The sequence below is a fragment of the Danio rerio genome, chromosome 13, assembly GCF_052040795.2.
Source record: "Danio rerio strain M-AB ecotype USA chromosome 13, GRCz13ab, whole genome shotgun sequence".
NCBI lineage: Eukaryota > Metazoa > Chordata > Actinopteri > Cypriniformes > Danionidae > Danio > Danio rerio.
Genome location: NC_141033.1, coordinates 38,338,586 through 38,353,029, shown reverse-complemented (window position 1 = coordinate 38,353,029; position 14,444 = coordinate 38,338,586). Strand labels below are relative to the sequence as shown.

At 35.2% G+C, this 14,444-nt stretch overlaps 1 protein-coding gene across 2 annotated transcripts in view; it reads right to left on the bottom strand.

Annotated features, from left to right (window-relative positions):
• Positions 1-14,444, bottom strand: part of psme4a (proteasome activator subunit 4a) — a 55,274-nt gene that overhangs the window by 23,673 nt on the left and 17,157 nt on the right. For both annotated transcript variants that reach the window (XM_087278578.1, NM_001423996.1), the window contains 20 exons: positions 14,210-14,396; positions 11,939-12,028; positions 11,795-11,859; positions 11,552-11,702; positions 10,283-10,381; positions 10,119-10,188; positions 9,953-10,020; positions 8,152-8,367; positions 5,867-6,024; positions 4,858-4,953; positions 4,140-4,195; positions 4,005-4,061; positions 3,799-3,854; positions 3,274-3,372; positions 3,135-3,197; positions 2,882-2,977; positions 2,579-2,710; positions 2,266-2,475; positions 194-330; positions 36-89 (listed from right to left, as the gene is read on the bottom strand). In XM_087278578.1, coding sequence (XP_087134704.1) covers positions 36-89; positions 194-330; positions 2,266-2,475; positions 2,579-2,710; positions 2,882-2,977; positions 3,135-3,197; positions 3,274-3,372; positions 3,799-3,854; positions 4,005-4,061; positions 4,140-4,195; positions 4,858-4,953; positions 5,867-6,024; positions 8,152-8,367; positions 9,953-10,020; positions 10,119-10,188; positions 10,283-10,381; positions 11,552-11,702; positions 11,795-11,859; positions 11,939-12,028; positions 14,210-14,396 — 2,160 coding nt within the window. The remainder of the gene's footprint in view (positions 1-35; positions 90-193; positions 331-2,265; positions 2,476-2,578; positions 2,711-2,881; positions 2,978-3,134; positions 3,198-3,273; positions 3,373-3,798; positions 3,855-4,004; positions 4,062-4,139; positions 4,196-4,857; positions 4,954-5,866; positions 6,025-8,151; positions 8,368-9,952; positions 10,021-10,118; positions 10,189-10,282; positions 10,382-11,551; positions 11,703-11,794; positions 11,860-11,938; positions 12,029-14,209; positions 14,397-14,444) is intronic.

Sequence of the window (14,444 nt, the reverse complement as noted above, 5' to 3'; positions counted from 1 at the left end):
TCAGATAAAGTGCTGTCCATTACAACTAGACGTACATGTTTCTATCGTGAAGGCAGTCCAAAAGATCCGCCACTAGCTTCTCGTACTTCCTGTTAGAATTGATAAAACAGAAAATCCATCAGTTATCCTTGGCCTGACTAAACAGAGACATGTAGAGCATATTTTTGCGCAGTTATTTTTATGTTAAACTCACTGCATTGCGTCTTTGTTTTTCTGTTCCTCTCTTTTCCTTCCCTCCAGTTCTTCCTGTTCAGAAGCGGCACCTGGGTTTGGTTCTGGACTACTAGATTTCAGCATTTTTACAGCAATCTCGACACAACTCTCTGGGATCTGAAACAAAACCCATCAAAGAGCAGTGTAAAGTCTCTAATGATGATAATAATAATATTAATAATAATAATAATAAAATAATATAATATAATAATTTAAAATGATAAACAACAGTTACATTAACTAAAAACAACATTTAATATACATGTCAAGCCTTAACTAATTACTGATACTAGTAAGATGTGGTAAATGTACTATACAAATAATTGTATGCCTTAATAATATAGCACCAACTCCAAATGGGAGTGCATTCTAAGCATGTTTTGTTTGCTTGACGTTTATTCTATTATGTATCATAATTAATTATTATATATTATAATTTGCTTTGGGGGCGACGCAGTGGCGTAGTAGGTAATGCTGTTGCCTCACAGCAAGAATGGTCTCTGGGTCGATCCTCGGCTCAGTTGGTGTTTCTGTGTGGAGTTTGCATGTTCTCCCTGCGTTTGTGTGGGTTTCCTCCGGGTGCTCCGGTTACCCCCACAGTCCAAAGACATGCAGTACAGGTGAATTGGGTAGGCTAAATTGTACGTAGTATATGAGTGTGTGTGTAAATGTGTGTGTGGATGTTTCCCAGAGATTGGTTGCAGCTGGAAGGGCATCCGCTGCGTAAAAATGTGCTGGATAAGTTGGCGGTTCATTCCGCTGTGTCGACCCCGGATTAATAAAGGGACTAAGCCAACAAGAAGATGAATGAATGAATAATTTTCTTTGAAGTAGAAGTTGCAGCTCATTTCAGAGGATACAATAAAAGTTTTATTCTAGATTTCCAACATTACTAGCCACTCGCCATTTTCACTAGCCAAACTTTTCTTGTTGGGAAAATATATTAAATATATAAAATATATTTTATATGCATAAATTTGACTTTGACATGCTAAAATGCCTTGATTTAGATGTTGTGTTATGTCCACATGCCTCCTCATTTATTTAACTTATTGTGTGTATGAGCTTGCTCATTGTGCATAAGCAAATGGGTTGTGACACAATGCGAGCAGTTTTTATTTCACATGACTTTTCAGGGCTCAAAATTAAGGATTTACCAAATTTATTTCTGACCACACCAAATAAGTATTTCTTGGCCACAATTTTAATGTGTCAAAACAAGGAAAATATAGCTGTATAGGTGCACTTTTTAATTCATCAAAACTTTTCTTTAAAAAAACATTACATTTGAAAAAAGAATTATTATCATGTATCTAAAATATGCTCAGTAATCTGTTTACCGTTTTATTGTAAAAAATATATAATTAAACCATATTAACAAAAATAACTAAGCAAAAGAAAGCAGGTGAAACATACTGTGTTTGATAATGAAGGGATGATCACGTGCACACGATTAATATAGGTCTGTTAATAATCTGTTCAAAGAACAATTAAAATGAAACAGTGACCGCTGCTTACAAAAGAATATGAGAATTCTTTAAAAATCTTGAGCTCTTCAAAGCAGCAGGACTGTGGGTGCACTATTATCTTTGTCCAGTCAATTTCAAAGGTAACCGATCGCACCATTTGCGCTTCCTTTAGGCATGGTTGCTTTGCGCAAGTAAACGGAAGCGCGTGCTTTTTAACAGTGATCATCCTCTCGTTCGGTATTTACCTTCTTTTTTGCTCTTTCGCTCGTGCAACCGGTTATTTTTGACAGTCGTGCTTCTTCTCGATTAGATCACATTTGCACGAATATTGAACCAAGCTTATTATCGAACTCTGCTTTAAAGAAAACTAAAATTTAAAAATGACTTCCAACCAGCCACAGTGGCTAGTGGAGGTGTCTGTCTAACCCGCCAGAGCTGAAATCTACCCGCATTTGGTGGGTTGGCAGGAGTTAATGTAAAGCCCTGAATATTCTAAAACACTACATTTAAGAGAAAGGAAAGCTTTTTTTGTCAATTTAACTGATGTTTCTCTACAATTCAAGTCACACTTTGAAGAACTCACAGAAAAGTTGACAGAGATGGTCTCATACTGGCGGTGGATCTTGTCAGCAAGGTCATCGAAAAGCCTTACGATTGAAGTCTTCTCTAGAGACATGGAGGGGCTCATGCCAGAACGCACGAGGGCAGGCCATGTCAGAGCAATGCAGTCCCAGTACTGCAGGTTGGCGAGACAGATCCCAGAGTGATTCCCTAAGAGACAGTATAAGGCACCCTGGAGAAAAGACAAATGATCCAGTTAAGTGGCAGAATGATCAACAGAAGTGAAAAGGCTACTAGTGTTGGAGGGCATGCATTGTGAGCTGTGTGAGATCTACTTTGAACTGCTGCTGGGTGACGTCTGTGCGCTCAGGGTCCAGGTACTTCAGCACCACAGGGATAATGTCTCTGCAGCAGAAGTTGTAGGTTCCCAATGCTGTGAAAAGCACATTCTGAGCTCTACACCTCACCTGAGGGAAAATAGGCACCATTTATGTCATTTTCAATGCTTTTGTTTAAAAAATAATAATAATAAAAACATTGAGCAATAAAAAAGCCTTTTTGTTTATATTTACCAAGGCCTGGTGCCATTATTAGTGGAGGGCAGTGTATGTGCATGTTTGTTTATAGACTTGTCATACCTGACTGTATCTGCTGGTGGACAGTCTGAGCAGGTCATTAATCAGGTCCTGATGGACACTCCTGTAGCTGCACCCCTCCATGGTCAGATTTCTCAACTAAAGCACACATACAGAGCCACATATACAACCAAAAGATAAATACAACCTAATAACAGAAGATAAATGCATACTTTGTTGCATTTAAATGCATATTTGGCTATGTGAGATTCCCCTTGTAAAGTGTATTAATAATTATATAATCAAGTCATATTACCTCATGCTGCAGCATGACTCTGTCTATGAGCAGAGCTCTGATGTGCTGTTTACTGCCGTGAAGCTGGAGAGAACAAGAGATGGTGTCAGTAAACTACATTTCAAATACAGACGTCAAGATAACTGACATTAAATCTCACCCTGTTCTCCATAGACTTCTTAATTAGATTGAAGCTTTTCCAACGGGTGTCAAACTCATTTTTATGTGAGCCTTTAAAGTGGAGCAGGTCATTGATTATCTATAGAGATATATAGAGAAAAAAATGATATGTTAGTTACACCACAGCCTACACTGCTTTTCTTACGTCAAGTTATTGCCTCATTACAGGTCCAAATATCTCAAAATTCTTAAATCAAGAAGCATTTTCTAGACAAGCACAAATATTGTCTTGTTTTCATAAATATTAAGTCAAAATTAAGTGAGTTTTTCTTTAAAACAAGTAAAATAATCTGGTTTTCACTTTGAAATGAGTTTATTTTGCTTACCCCATTGGCAGATAATTTTGCCTGTTTTAAGGAATAGCTCACTTATTTTTGACATATTATTTCTGAAAAACAAGACAATATATATTTTTGTCTAGATTTAACAATTTAAAAGAAATGCAGTGTATAACCAATATGCACACACAAATATTGGAGAAAACCTGACAGTTTTAAGGGTTTACCTTAATAATAGAGAAGAGGGATTTGATGTCATCTTCTGAGTGCTCTAGTGTGTGGTCTGTGTAGATAAACCTTCAGTTCAGTCTTTTAAATTCCTCAACTCTTTTAGCTTTAAACTCTATTTTTATTTCCCCCATTTTAAAGGTTCGATTTTAGTGCATTCAATATACATTTAAGTATTTAGAAAAGCTATGTTGGAGTAACTTACTTAGTAGCGGTCTGATCACCTTACAGATGTCCTCTCTGTAATTCTCTCTAGACATGTCTGTCAAAGAGAAATAACCATCATCAGAATATTAACCCAATCACAACTGCCTAATTTAATAAGGAGAGGGTTGCTTACCATAGTCCACTCCGGTATACACTTTTGTCTCGTATAGCTGGACCATACCATTGATCCTAAAAGGCCGTCAGTACAAAGTTAAAATATTACATCATATATAATGATATTAAATCATTCATACATCCATTCATTCATTTTCTTGTCGGCTTAGTTCCTTTATTAATCCATGGTCGCCACAGCGGAATGAACCGCCGACTTATCCAGCAAGTTTTTACGCAGCGGATGCCCTTCCAGCCGCAACCCATCTCTGGGAAAATATTAAATCATATTAAATATAATATTTATCTAGAGTTGTATCTTCTAACTGAAGCAGGTGGTGTGCAGTAAAATCACTGTTGGCGTGTATATGAAAAATAGCTACTCAACAGTATATTTGCAACAGTGCTTGAATATAATCAATATAAATACGTAATACACCGCAATCTTTTCACATGAATTGATCATAGTAATGTTTTTTCAGTATCTTGGCGCAGCTCAGTTTGCAGCAAATTTCAAAGCAACTGCTATTATTATGAAATTGCATTATTATTTTACATCAACAACTATAATAATAATAACAATAATAATAATAATAATAATAATAATGAAGACAATAAAAATTGGATAAGATAGTATTTATTTTGCCTTTTGTTTTTGTTTTCTTTGCAAGTGAAAATCGCTGGTTGTGGCTAAAATGTGAGTTCTAGGCCCTGATTGTGTGTGTGTGTGTGTCACTTACAGCTGTGGTACTGGTTCTCCATGCAGTGGAGGCAGAAGGCTGCTCGCTCCCAGAAAACAGTTATGAACAATGGACAGACTCTGCAGAACATCATCCCTACATTCACACAAAACACATCAGACATCAGCCTTTTTAAGAGCCTTTTATCTCTTCCTAGATCAAATGCTATATTTATAATTCATTTCATGATTTTTGTAGTACACACATGAGCACATTTTTAAAAACAAAATTCAATTCGATATGAATTACCTGATCAAATTTCTTCTTAATGCTGACGAATGAGAATTTAACTAATTAAGTTTAATGAATTCAAACAAAGGTAAAAGGTATATACAGTTAAAGTCAGAATTTTTAGCACCCCCCCTGTTTATTTGTTTCCCCAATTTCTTTTTAACGGAGATAAAGATTTTTTCAACACAGTTCTAATCATAATAGTTTTATTAACTCCTCTCTAATAACTGATTTATTTTATCTTTGCCATGATGACAATAAATAATATTTTACTAGATATTTTTCAAGACACTTCTATACAGTTTAAAGTGACATCTAAAGGCTTAACAAGGGTAATTATGTTAACTGGGCAGGTTAGGGTAATTAGGCACGTTATTGTATAAATATGGTTTGTTCTGTAGATTATCGAACAAAATATATAGCTTAAAGGGGCTAATAATTTTGTCCTTGAAATGGTGTTTAAATAAATTTAAAACTGCTTTTATTCTAGCCGAAATAAAACAATTCAGACTTTCTCCAGACAAAAAAAATATTATAGGACATACTGTGAAAATTTCCTTGCCCTGTTAAACATAATTTTGGAAATACAAAAAAAAAAAAAAAATTCAATAATTTATTATTGAATAATTCTAATAATTCTTCAACTGTAAATATCCTTAAATTAGTATATTTAGTAAATTCATCAATGTTATGGTCATAAAGAACTGCGTATGGTGTAAAAGGCTGTATTTCAATGTGTAAAAACTAAAACCTAAATAAAATAAAAACAATAGCTGACCTGCTGATGTCCTGCTGTCCTTCTGTGTGTTTCTGCAGACGCTGGAGCTCAGGCTTTAACAGCAGATCCAGAAGGTAGAAAACAAACTCTGTCTCTTCTGTGCTGGGAACGTGCCATTGTATCTCCAGATTCCACAGCTCTCCGGGTCGACCCCAGTCCTGAAACGAAAACACAGTTTGTCGCTAAAGGGATAGTTCATCAAAAAATGAAAGTTTGTCATCATAAAAGAAGATATTTCAGAGAATGTTGGAAACCGGTAATCATTGACATCCATAGTAGGCAGGCACGTGCACACATAGGCTCAACCTGTGCAGTGCACATGTCCATTTTAATCTTAGATAGAAAGTGCCCTTCCAAAATGATCTGAAGTGCCCCCGCGCTACCACCCCCCCATACCCCCCCAATAATATTATGGAAGTCAATGACAGTTTTTAACATTCTTCAAAATATCTTTATATGCGTTCAACAGAAAAAAAAAATCAAAGTTGTGTGAAACAAGTTAAGTAAGTAAATGATGTCTGAATTTTCATTTTTGGGTGAACTATCCCTTTAAGGTGTCAGTTGAACAGACAATTTTATAAAATGCAATATATTTGCTTCTGTTTGCTACTATTATGATATCCTTCACACATTAACATGGTGTCTGATTTATGTATCTATTCATCCCAACAAAACAAATGCAAATAAGATCAAATATGGCTATTCCATTGACTTTTGTGCATTTTGCAATAATCAAGTTTCTTTTTAAGCCTTTTGATCTTCAACATTTTCCATGTTATGTTGTAGGAAGATTGAGAGACCAGGGATTTTAAGTTATTTAAAAAGAAAATTACAAAGGCATTTAAATAATCCCAAATAGATGTGCACATAATTAATAATAAACACTACATTAATCTCTAATATGAAATATTTGATTTCAAGTAAACTAAAGTAAGTAGAAATTTTAGTTTCCCTTCTACCAATGGAGAAAACAAGGGGAGTAAAAGTATTTCTGATTTTCTGAGAGAGTAAAGTCGAGTTCAAATGAACCCTGTAATCATACTTCAGACTCTGAGAAAGAGTGACGTCTGCCTGTCTAAGAAAAGGTGCATAAGAATAAAAGATGATGGAGCTCCACTAATCCAGTCATTCGCTGAATCACCTCATCTCTTCCCCTTCAGAGACGTTTGATAGGATAAAAGTAAAGCCTGGAAACAGGAGCAAACATGGAAACACCCAAGAGGAGACTCCACTGCTGCTAATGGTACTGTATTTAACACTTTGAAATTCTTTGTTTAATATGATGTATCAGAGAACATCTAGCCCCTTCATATGCTATAATTATTATTAATACTGTATTCAACAGCATTATAGTATTTTATAAAACACTATTGCTTACCAAAATTAATAGTAAATGTGTGACACAGCTATGAAAAACGCTCTCTGAAGTTATGCACAATTTATCTTTTTCAGTAAACTACTAAAAATATTTAATCCAAATTTAATATGATACTTTTTTAAAACATTTTTGCACAAATAATAATAATAATAATAATAATAATAATAATAATAATACTTATTATAATTATTAATTATAATATTTTTATAATTTTTAATTTTTAATAAAGTTAAATGTTTTTTTAAGAAATCAGTATTTGGTCATTTCTGCAATAAAAAAAGTATTTGAATAATAATAATTTTAATCAAAGTTCTTAATTTTGAATACAATTTAATAATTTAAATTTATTAAATACTATTTTTATTCTATACTTTTATAAAGTTACATTTTACTCAAACTCACACAAATTAAAACCAGCAAATCAAAAGAAACAATTTCTTTTCAAATAGTCTCATTTTGATTTCTATAGCTGTAAATTAGGCACTTGAAAAATAGATTATTGTGAACCTACATTAATAAAATAGTGTTTATCTCAACGGTTTATAGATATCACTAGATACTCCTAGATATCACTTATTTTAAATAAGAATATTCGCTCAACTTTACAATACTGTTTCATAAGATACATTAAACTTATCGACTTTAAATTTACCAAGAACCCAAAGTCAGCGGACACACACTCCAAAAAAAAAAAAGTAATATTTTCCACATAAATCAACTCTATACTCCTACTGTATGTCAGCAACTGTTTTTAAATGGACTCTTGGGCCCCGTTTACACCTGGTATATAGATGCATCAGTATGGATTAAAGCATCATATTTCAGATGTAACTTTGAGAAGACCTGGTTTGAGTCGCTACGAGATGGTTAGTGGCTAAATCTGGTTTTGCACTGGCGGGCGGCTGACCTGGATTGGTAGGTATGTGTCTGTGTGTTGCTGGATGCCGCCGGGGATGCTGCAATACTCTCTGGGGTAGATGAGAGACATGGAGCGCAGGATGTGATAGAGCAGCTTACAGGCCAGACTGTAGCCCTGCTTACATTTCAAGTGGAGCGTCAGCTGAAGAATCTGCACCAGCTGAGACCTGTAGAGTAACAGCTGATCACCATCCACACGAACCACCTACACACAGACACAAAGACTCGATCATAAACATTGAAGCATATCAGATACATGTCAATGGCATAACAGATATATATAAATAAAAGGTAGAGATCTATATTTAAAGGTAGAGGAAGTTTTAAGTTTCAGGTTTTCAGATAAAAGTTTTAAAATTTAAGATTTAGACTGATGTTTATTTCTTCAATAAATATACACTACCATTCAAATGTTTGCGTTATTTTGTACCTTTTTAAATTTTCTTATATATAATTTAACTAGGCAACGTGGTGGCACAGTAGGTAGTGCTGTGGCCTCACAGCAAGAAGGTCGGTGGTTCGAGCCTCGGCTGGGTCAGTTGGCATTTCTGGAGTGTTACATGTAAAACATGTGCTGGATAAGCCGAAAAGAAAATAAATGAATGATTAATTAAACTATCGTGGCACGGTTTGCTCTGTCAGACTAAAGAAAGCAAGTAAGTCGCTGTCCCAGCTGGGCCAGTTGGCATTTCAGTGTGGAGTTTGTATGTTTTCCCCGTGTTGGCATGGGTTTCCTCCGGGTGCTCCCGTTTCCCCCACAGTCCAAACACATGTGGGATAGGTAAATTGGATAAACTAAATTGGCCGTAGTGTATGTGTGTGTGTGTGTGTGTGTGTGTAAGAATGAGAGTGTGCATAGGGGTTTCAAAGGGACATCCGCTGCTTAAACCATATGCAGGAATAGTTGGCGGTTCTTTCTGCTGTGGCAACCCCTGATAAATCAGTGACTAAGCTGAAGGAAAATGAATGAATAATTAATCAAAAGTGACTTTCAATATATTCAAAATTAAAAAAATAACATTAAAATCTCCCTTCTTTTGAACTATTCCTCAAAAAATCTTGAATAAATGTCTCTTTGTAAAATGTATATAATTGTACAAAATAAAATGTATATTAGAATTTAAATTGTAATAGTAGTTCATTGTTTTACTGCATTTTTATGTGATAAATATAAGCTTGGCAAGCATAGAATTAAATGATAATTAAAATAATATTACAGACAACAAAGTTTTGAATGTTGTGTAGATTGGTTCATATTGTACATTTGGGGTGGAAATCACAGTACCACAATACTCACAATTCCATATTTTGTTTCCGATATTGATATGTCACGATTTTAGCGATACTGCCATATATATCATTATTGCAAACTGAAAGTGGGTCTGTGAGGGAGAAACTAGCGGAAGATTCTGGAGAGGCGGGATGTCTAAAACCCACAAATACCTTTAGTCCAGTTTGGACAGAAGTAAGTGTTCTTATAAGATTTTCACTATTGCAATGGCTCATCTGTCAGTGTTTTTGACGCCAGTGAGTGTCTGATGTATTGTTAGAGTATCGATAATGTATCGCAGCTGGAAATATCACGATATACTGTCATATTAATTTTTTGTCCCACCCCTATTGTACATTTGGATATTTGACAATTAGATTTTATTTTTTTAGAGATATTAATTTCTATATATAATAAGACTTAAATCTCGTTACTTTAAGAGAGATATTTTTAGAGAGTACAATTAAATTGAACATTTCTAATGGTAGATTTATACAAGTTGATTAACTCAGTGACTGACTTCAGATAACAGCTGAAGGTTCCACATCAGTTCTTTATCCAGCTCTTCTTCGTTTAATACCTCTTCATCTAAAGAAATATTCAAAAGAAAAAAGGTTATGCTAACATAAAAGCATGAGTCCATATACTGGCATTAACACTTTACAAGGAGATACTGTAGAACTCACTGGCTGCAATTTGTAATATGGCACTACAGCAGTGAGGCAAAAACAGCTTCAGAGCTTCTGCTGGGTGACACTGAAAGGAAAAGAAATATGTGAAATTATCAGCCAATTATGAAATGTTTTGAGTAGCACTGTCATCTCTGGCAAATAAAGTTTAGGATACTGACTTTGGTTGTAGCTCTGCACATGTCTGCAACCATCCGTCCAGCCACATGAGTCTCAAAAATGCTTGTAGTGGCGAAGTTAAAGACTTTATCCAGAGCCACCTGTGAGAACGAAAGAAATGTGTTCAGGTATCACCACATACTTACAGCACATTTAAAGTTTAGGGATTTTTAAAGTGATAGTTTACCCAAAAAATGACATTTACCCACTATTTCCTCACCCTTAAGTGGATCCAAACCTTTATGAGTTAATGAACACAAAAGACATTATAAGGAAGAAAGTTAAAAAACCAGTAACCGCTGACTTCCATAATAGGAAAAACACATACTATGAAAGTCAATGGTTACAGGTTTTCAACATTCTTCAAAACATCTACTTTTGAGCTTAACAGAAGAAAGGCTTGAAATAAGGGTGAACAAACATAACTGAAATATCATTTTTGGGTGAACTAGCTTTTTAAAATGTATTGTTTCAATTAGAAAGGACATAAAATAGATTAAAATGCATCCATGCTGTTATAATATTACTTTTTAAATACAAATTCTGCCCTTTTGAACACTTTTTAACTAATTAGGGAGATCTGGAGATCAGTATCGGCCAATAATCACATTTTACGACTCAGTCAGTACTCACCAATCTGACCGATTTCATGAACCGATCGCAGGTGTTTTAAATCAGATAAAATACCCTGGAAATCATGTAGAACAGATTGAGAGAGGCACGGGAATGTTCTAAGCTTTACATTTGTTAGCTTAGATGAATAGCACAGTAAACATATCCCGAGCACACATCCCTGCCTCTCTCATTGAGCGATCAAGCTGCTGTGAGGCTGTCCGGAGCAAAAGAGCTGCATACACAGATGTGCTAGTTGGAAAGCAAAATATCAGAACGGCCTTGTATTTAGGCCTTTTTACATATATAAAAACTGAACGTTCTGTGCTTTTGACTATCTTATGTATTATCTTCTGTAAAACTGCTTCATGTCCATACTACATGATTATAAGAGACATAATAAAGGGACTATACGCAACATTCTTCATTTATTTTCTTGGGTAAGGAGGGATCTCCAGTTCAGTGGCATACTTAGATGAAAAATGTGCTTCATGCATTAAAAAGCTTGAATAATCAGAATCGGTACTTGGTATTGGCTGCAAAAATCCTGATCGGAGCATCAATACTATTCAGAAAAACGAATTTAAATGTATTTGTACCGACCCTTTAACTTCTGAATGGTAGTGTGTTATTGGTTTTAACTGTGTGCTTATAATGACCTGGAATATTTCCATAGAGCACTGTGTGAGGATAGTGCTGAATGTGGAGGACAGTCCAAGCTCTACCAGACTCTCCAGATGAGTCATTTTCTCCATCTCCATCTCCTCCCGGGTCTGTTCCAGTGTACTAGTGTCAATCAGGGCAAAACACCTAAACATGAGAGAAAGAGAATGAGGGTGCAAAAAGAAATGCACATGTACACTGAGACTACAGTAATGATGAAGCTTCTGAGTATACTGTACCTATCAACAAACTGAAGAACAAAATGCTCAAACTCTGCCGAGGCTGAACACAACTCCTTTTCCACCTGCGCAAAGAAAATCATCTAAATAACTGATTCGCTTTAATATATTATGAGATGTAAAGGAGAGGAGAGGACGTCTGACCTGGGTGAGACCATTTCTTGAATGAATAGCAGATGAACAGTCGACCAATGGCACAAGAGTAACAAAAGTTGCTAAAAACTGGAATGTTATCTGGAAAACAAACGTAATATTATTTATTTTATTATGTTAGAAAATAAAGCACATAAATAAATGAAAATATATCAATTTCTTAGTTAAAGGTGTAGTAAGTGATTGTCTTCAGAAGCATTTTTTGTTGTGCTGGTTGAAAGTCTCTTCACAGTCTAATAGTAATGATCCAAATGTATTTATAAGTATTTTCATATTTTGGGAAAGGCATAAAACAAAAAAAATGTTCATTTAATTAAGTAGAGTCGGGCCGACATCTCTCATAATTCCGATAAGTAGGCTAAACTGTCTGTCAGCAAATGCAGATTTGAACAACTGCGCAGCCTTTTGTACGCAGCTCCGCCGACCACCGCGCGTTTACGAGAGAGGGAGAGAGAGTATGCGCGGCACGATCTGTAAAAATCTGCTGAATCAAAACTTTTTAAAAACCTGAATCAATATTGGAGTTACCTTTGCATGCTGGAGAAAGGATGACACAAAGTCTGAAGGATTTCTGTTAGACAGGTAATGTTCTGTTTTAAAACAGATGTTTGTTAGATGTTGTTGTTACAAATGGGTTATATCTTCACAGAAGTGTTGTTCAGCCACTAAAATCTTCCGATGAAAGATTGATAAGACTATTTTCAGTTTCATAAAGGACCTTTTACAGCATCGATAATGTAGATTTTAATAGTTTAACAACAAAACACAAGTAAATACTGCTATTCCGCCTAGTCTCCCTTTGTTGTTTACCATGCAACTCTAATTATTACTCTGAAATCACATGTCAGTTTGGCTTGCACGCCGCCGGACAAGCACTAGTTGCTTTTAACACGAGAGAGGGTTCTTTTTCTGTGCTCGTGTTTCAGGAGGCGTGGCTCTAGACAGCAGGGGACGGACTGTGATTCAGAGATTTATGCTAAGCTGTTAGCATAGTGGAAGATTACTTACTGCACCTTTAAGACATGGAATAATATATTCCAACTATAATCCACAATCTTTCACCAGTAATATTTTATTTATTTTTTATAATAATTTTTTTAGAGGTTTTTCATCTTTAATGTGATAGGTCAGTGAAGGACAGACAGGAAAGCATTGGAAGCAGTGAGAGGGGAAGGATCGGCATAGGACACCGAGCAGGGAATCGAACTCGGGTTGCCGTGGTGCTATATGTTAGCACACTTAACCACTAGGCTATTGGAGCCGACATCAGTGTTATTTTAATATTATTTATAATTAGTGCTCCCAAACGATTAACTGTGTATATTTATGTATAAATACACACACATACTGTGCATAAAATACAAACATATACAAAAGAAATACATATACGCATATACATTTATATTGATTTGTATTATATATATATATATTTTTTTTAAATATAGATATAAATTTAGATATAAATAAGTTTATATCTAAATATAAACAAATATTTTGTTATACAGAATAGTCATGCATATATTTAAATACACAAAACTATAAAGCACAAATATATTTTTGTAAATATGAACTCTTATTTTGGATGCAATTAAAACGCAACAAATCATTTGACAGCACTATTTACATAATGTAATATAATATAATAAATATATATTACTTACCCAAACACACACACAAATTCTACTAAATTTTAAAGGGTCATGAAACCCGCCCTGTCTCAGCAGGGTGTTATCACACTTCTACTTCGAAAAAAAGTATGAACTGCTGGAAGGGTTTAGTTTTAATGGAATTTTTGATACCGCAGACCACATGTGAGAAAAACAACCCTCTGCATTTCATGGTAGATGCAGACAGTCAGACAGACAGACATATCCTATCACAAAACCCGGCAAATATCATACGTGGCGAAAATCCTACACGACGGTAATACTTTGATTAAGGTGTTTACATTTGAAGAGCAGCATTTACAGCAGATCTTTCAGTTCATAATATTGTAGTGCTATTAACGTACTGTAAACTTAATAACTAAATCATTTTGACTTAGGTATGTCTTTAAAAACTGAAAGAGTACTGCTGACAAAACTAACTAACTTTGTCATCTGAATAGACATAAACAAAGAACACTGATCACATGCTTGCTATATATTTTATTTGACATATCCCTACAACACTTTATATTGATCATGATATTGAGTTATATGAATCCCACACCAATGCCTAAACAACAAAAAATGGAGAGAAAACACTTGAGGAGACTCTCACCATGCACTTGCTGAAGTCATTGGGGTCGACTCCAGGCAGAGCCCTCATGAGAAGAGGCAGCATGTGTTTGGGGCCCTCCGGAAACCTCTGGCCCCCAGCCACCAGGCTTCGTGCCACACCGATCATACAACTTAAAGTGGCAGTCAGCTGATGAGGCTCAATGAGGGTCTCCATGGCTGGATATGTCCTTCAGTGAAGAGGAGAAAAGATGTTGTCAGAGTTCCCTTTTTAAGCC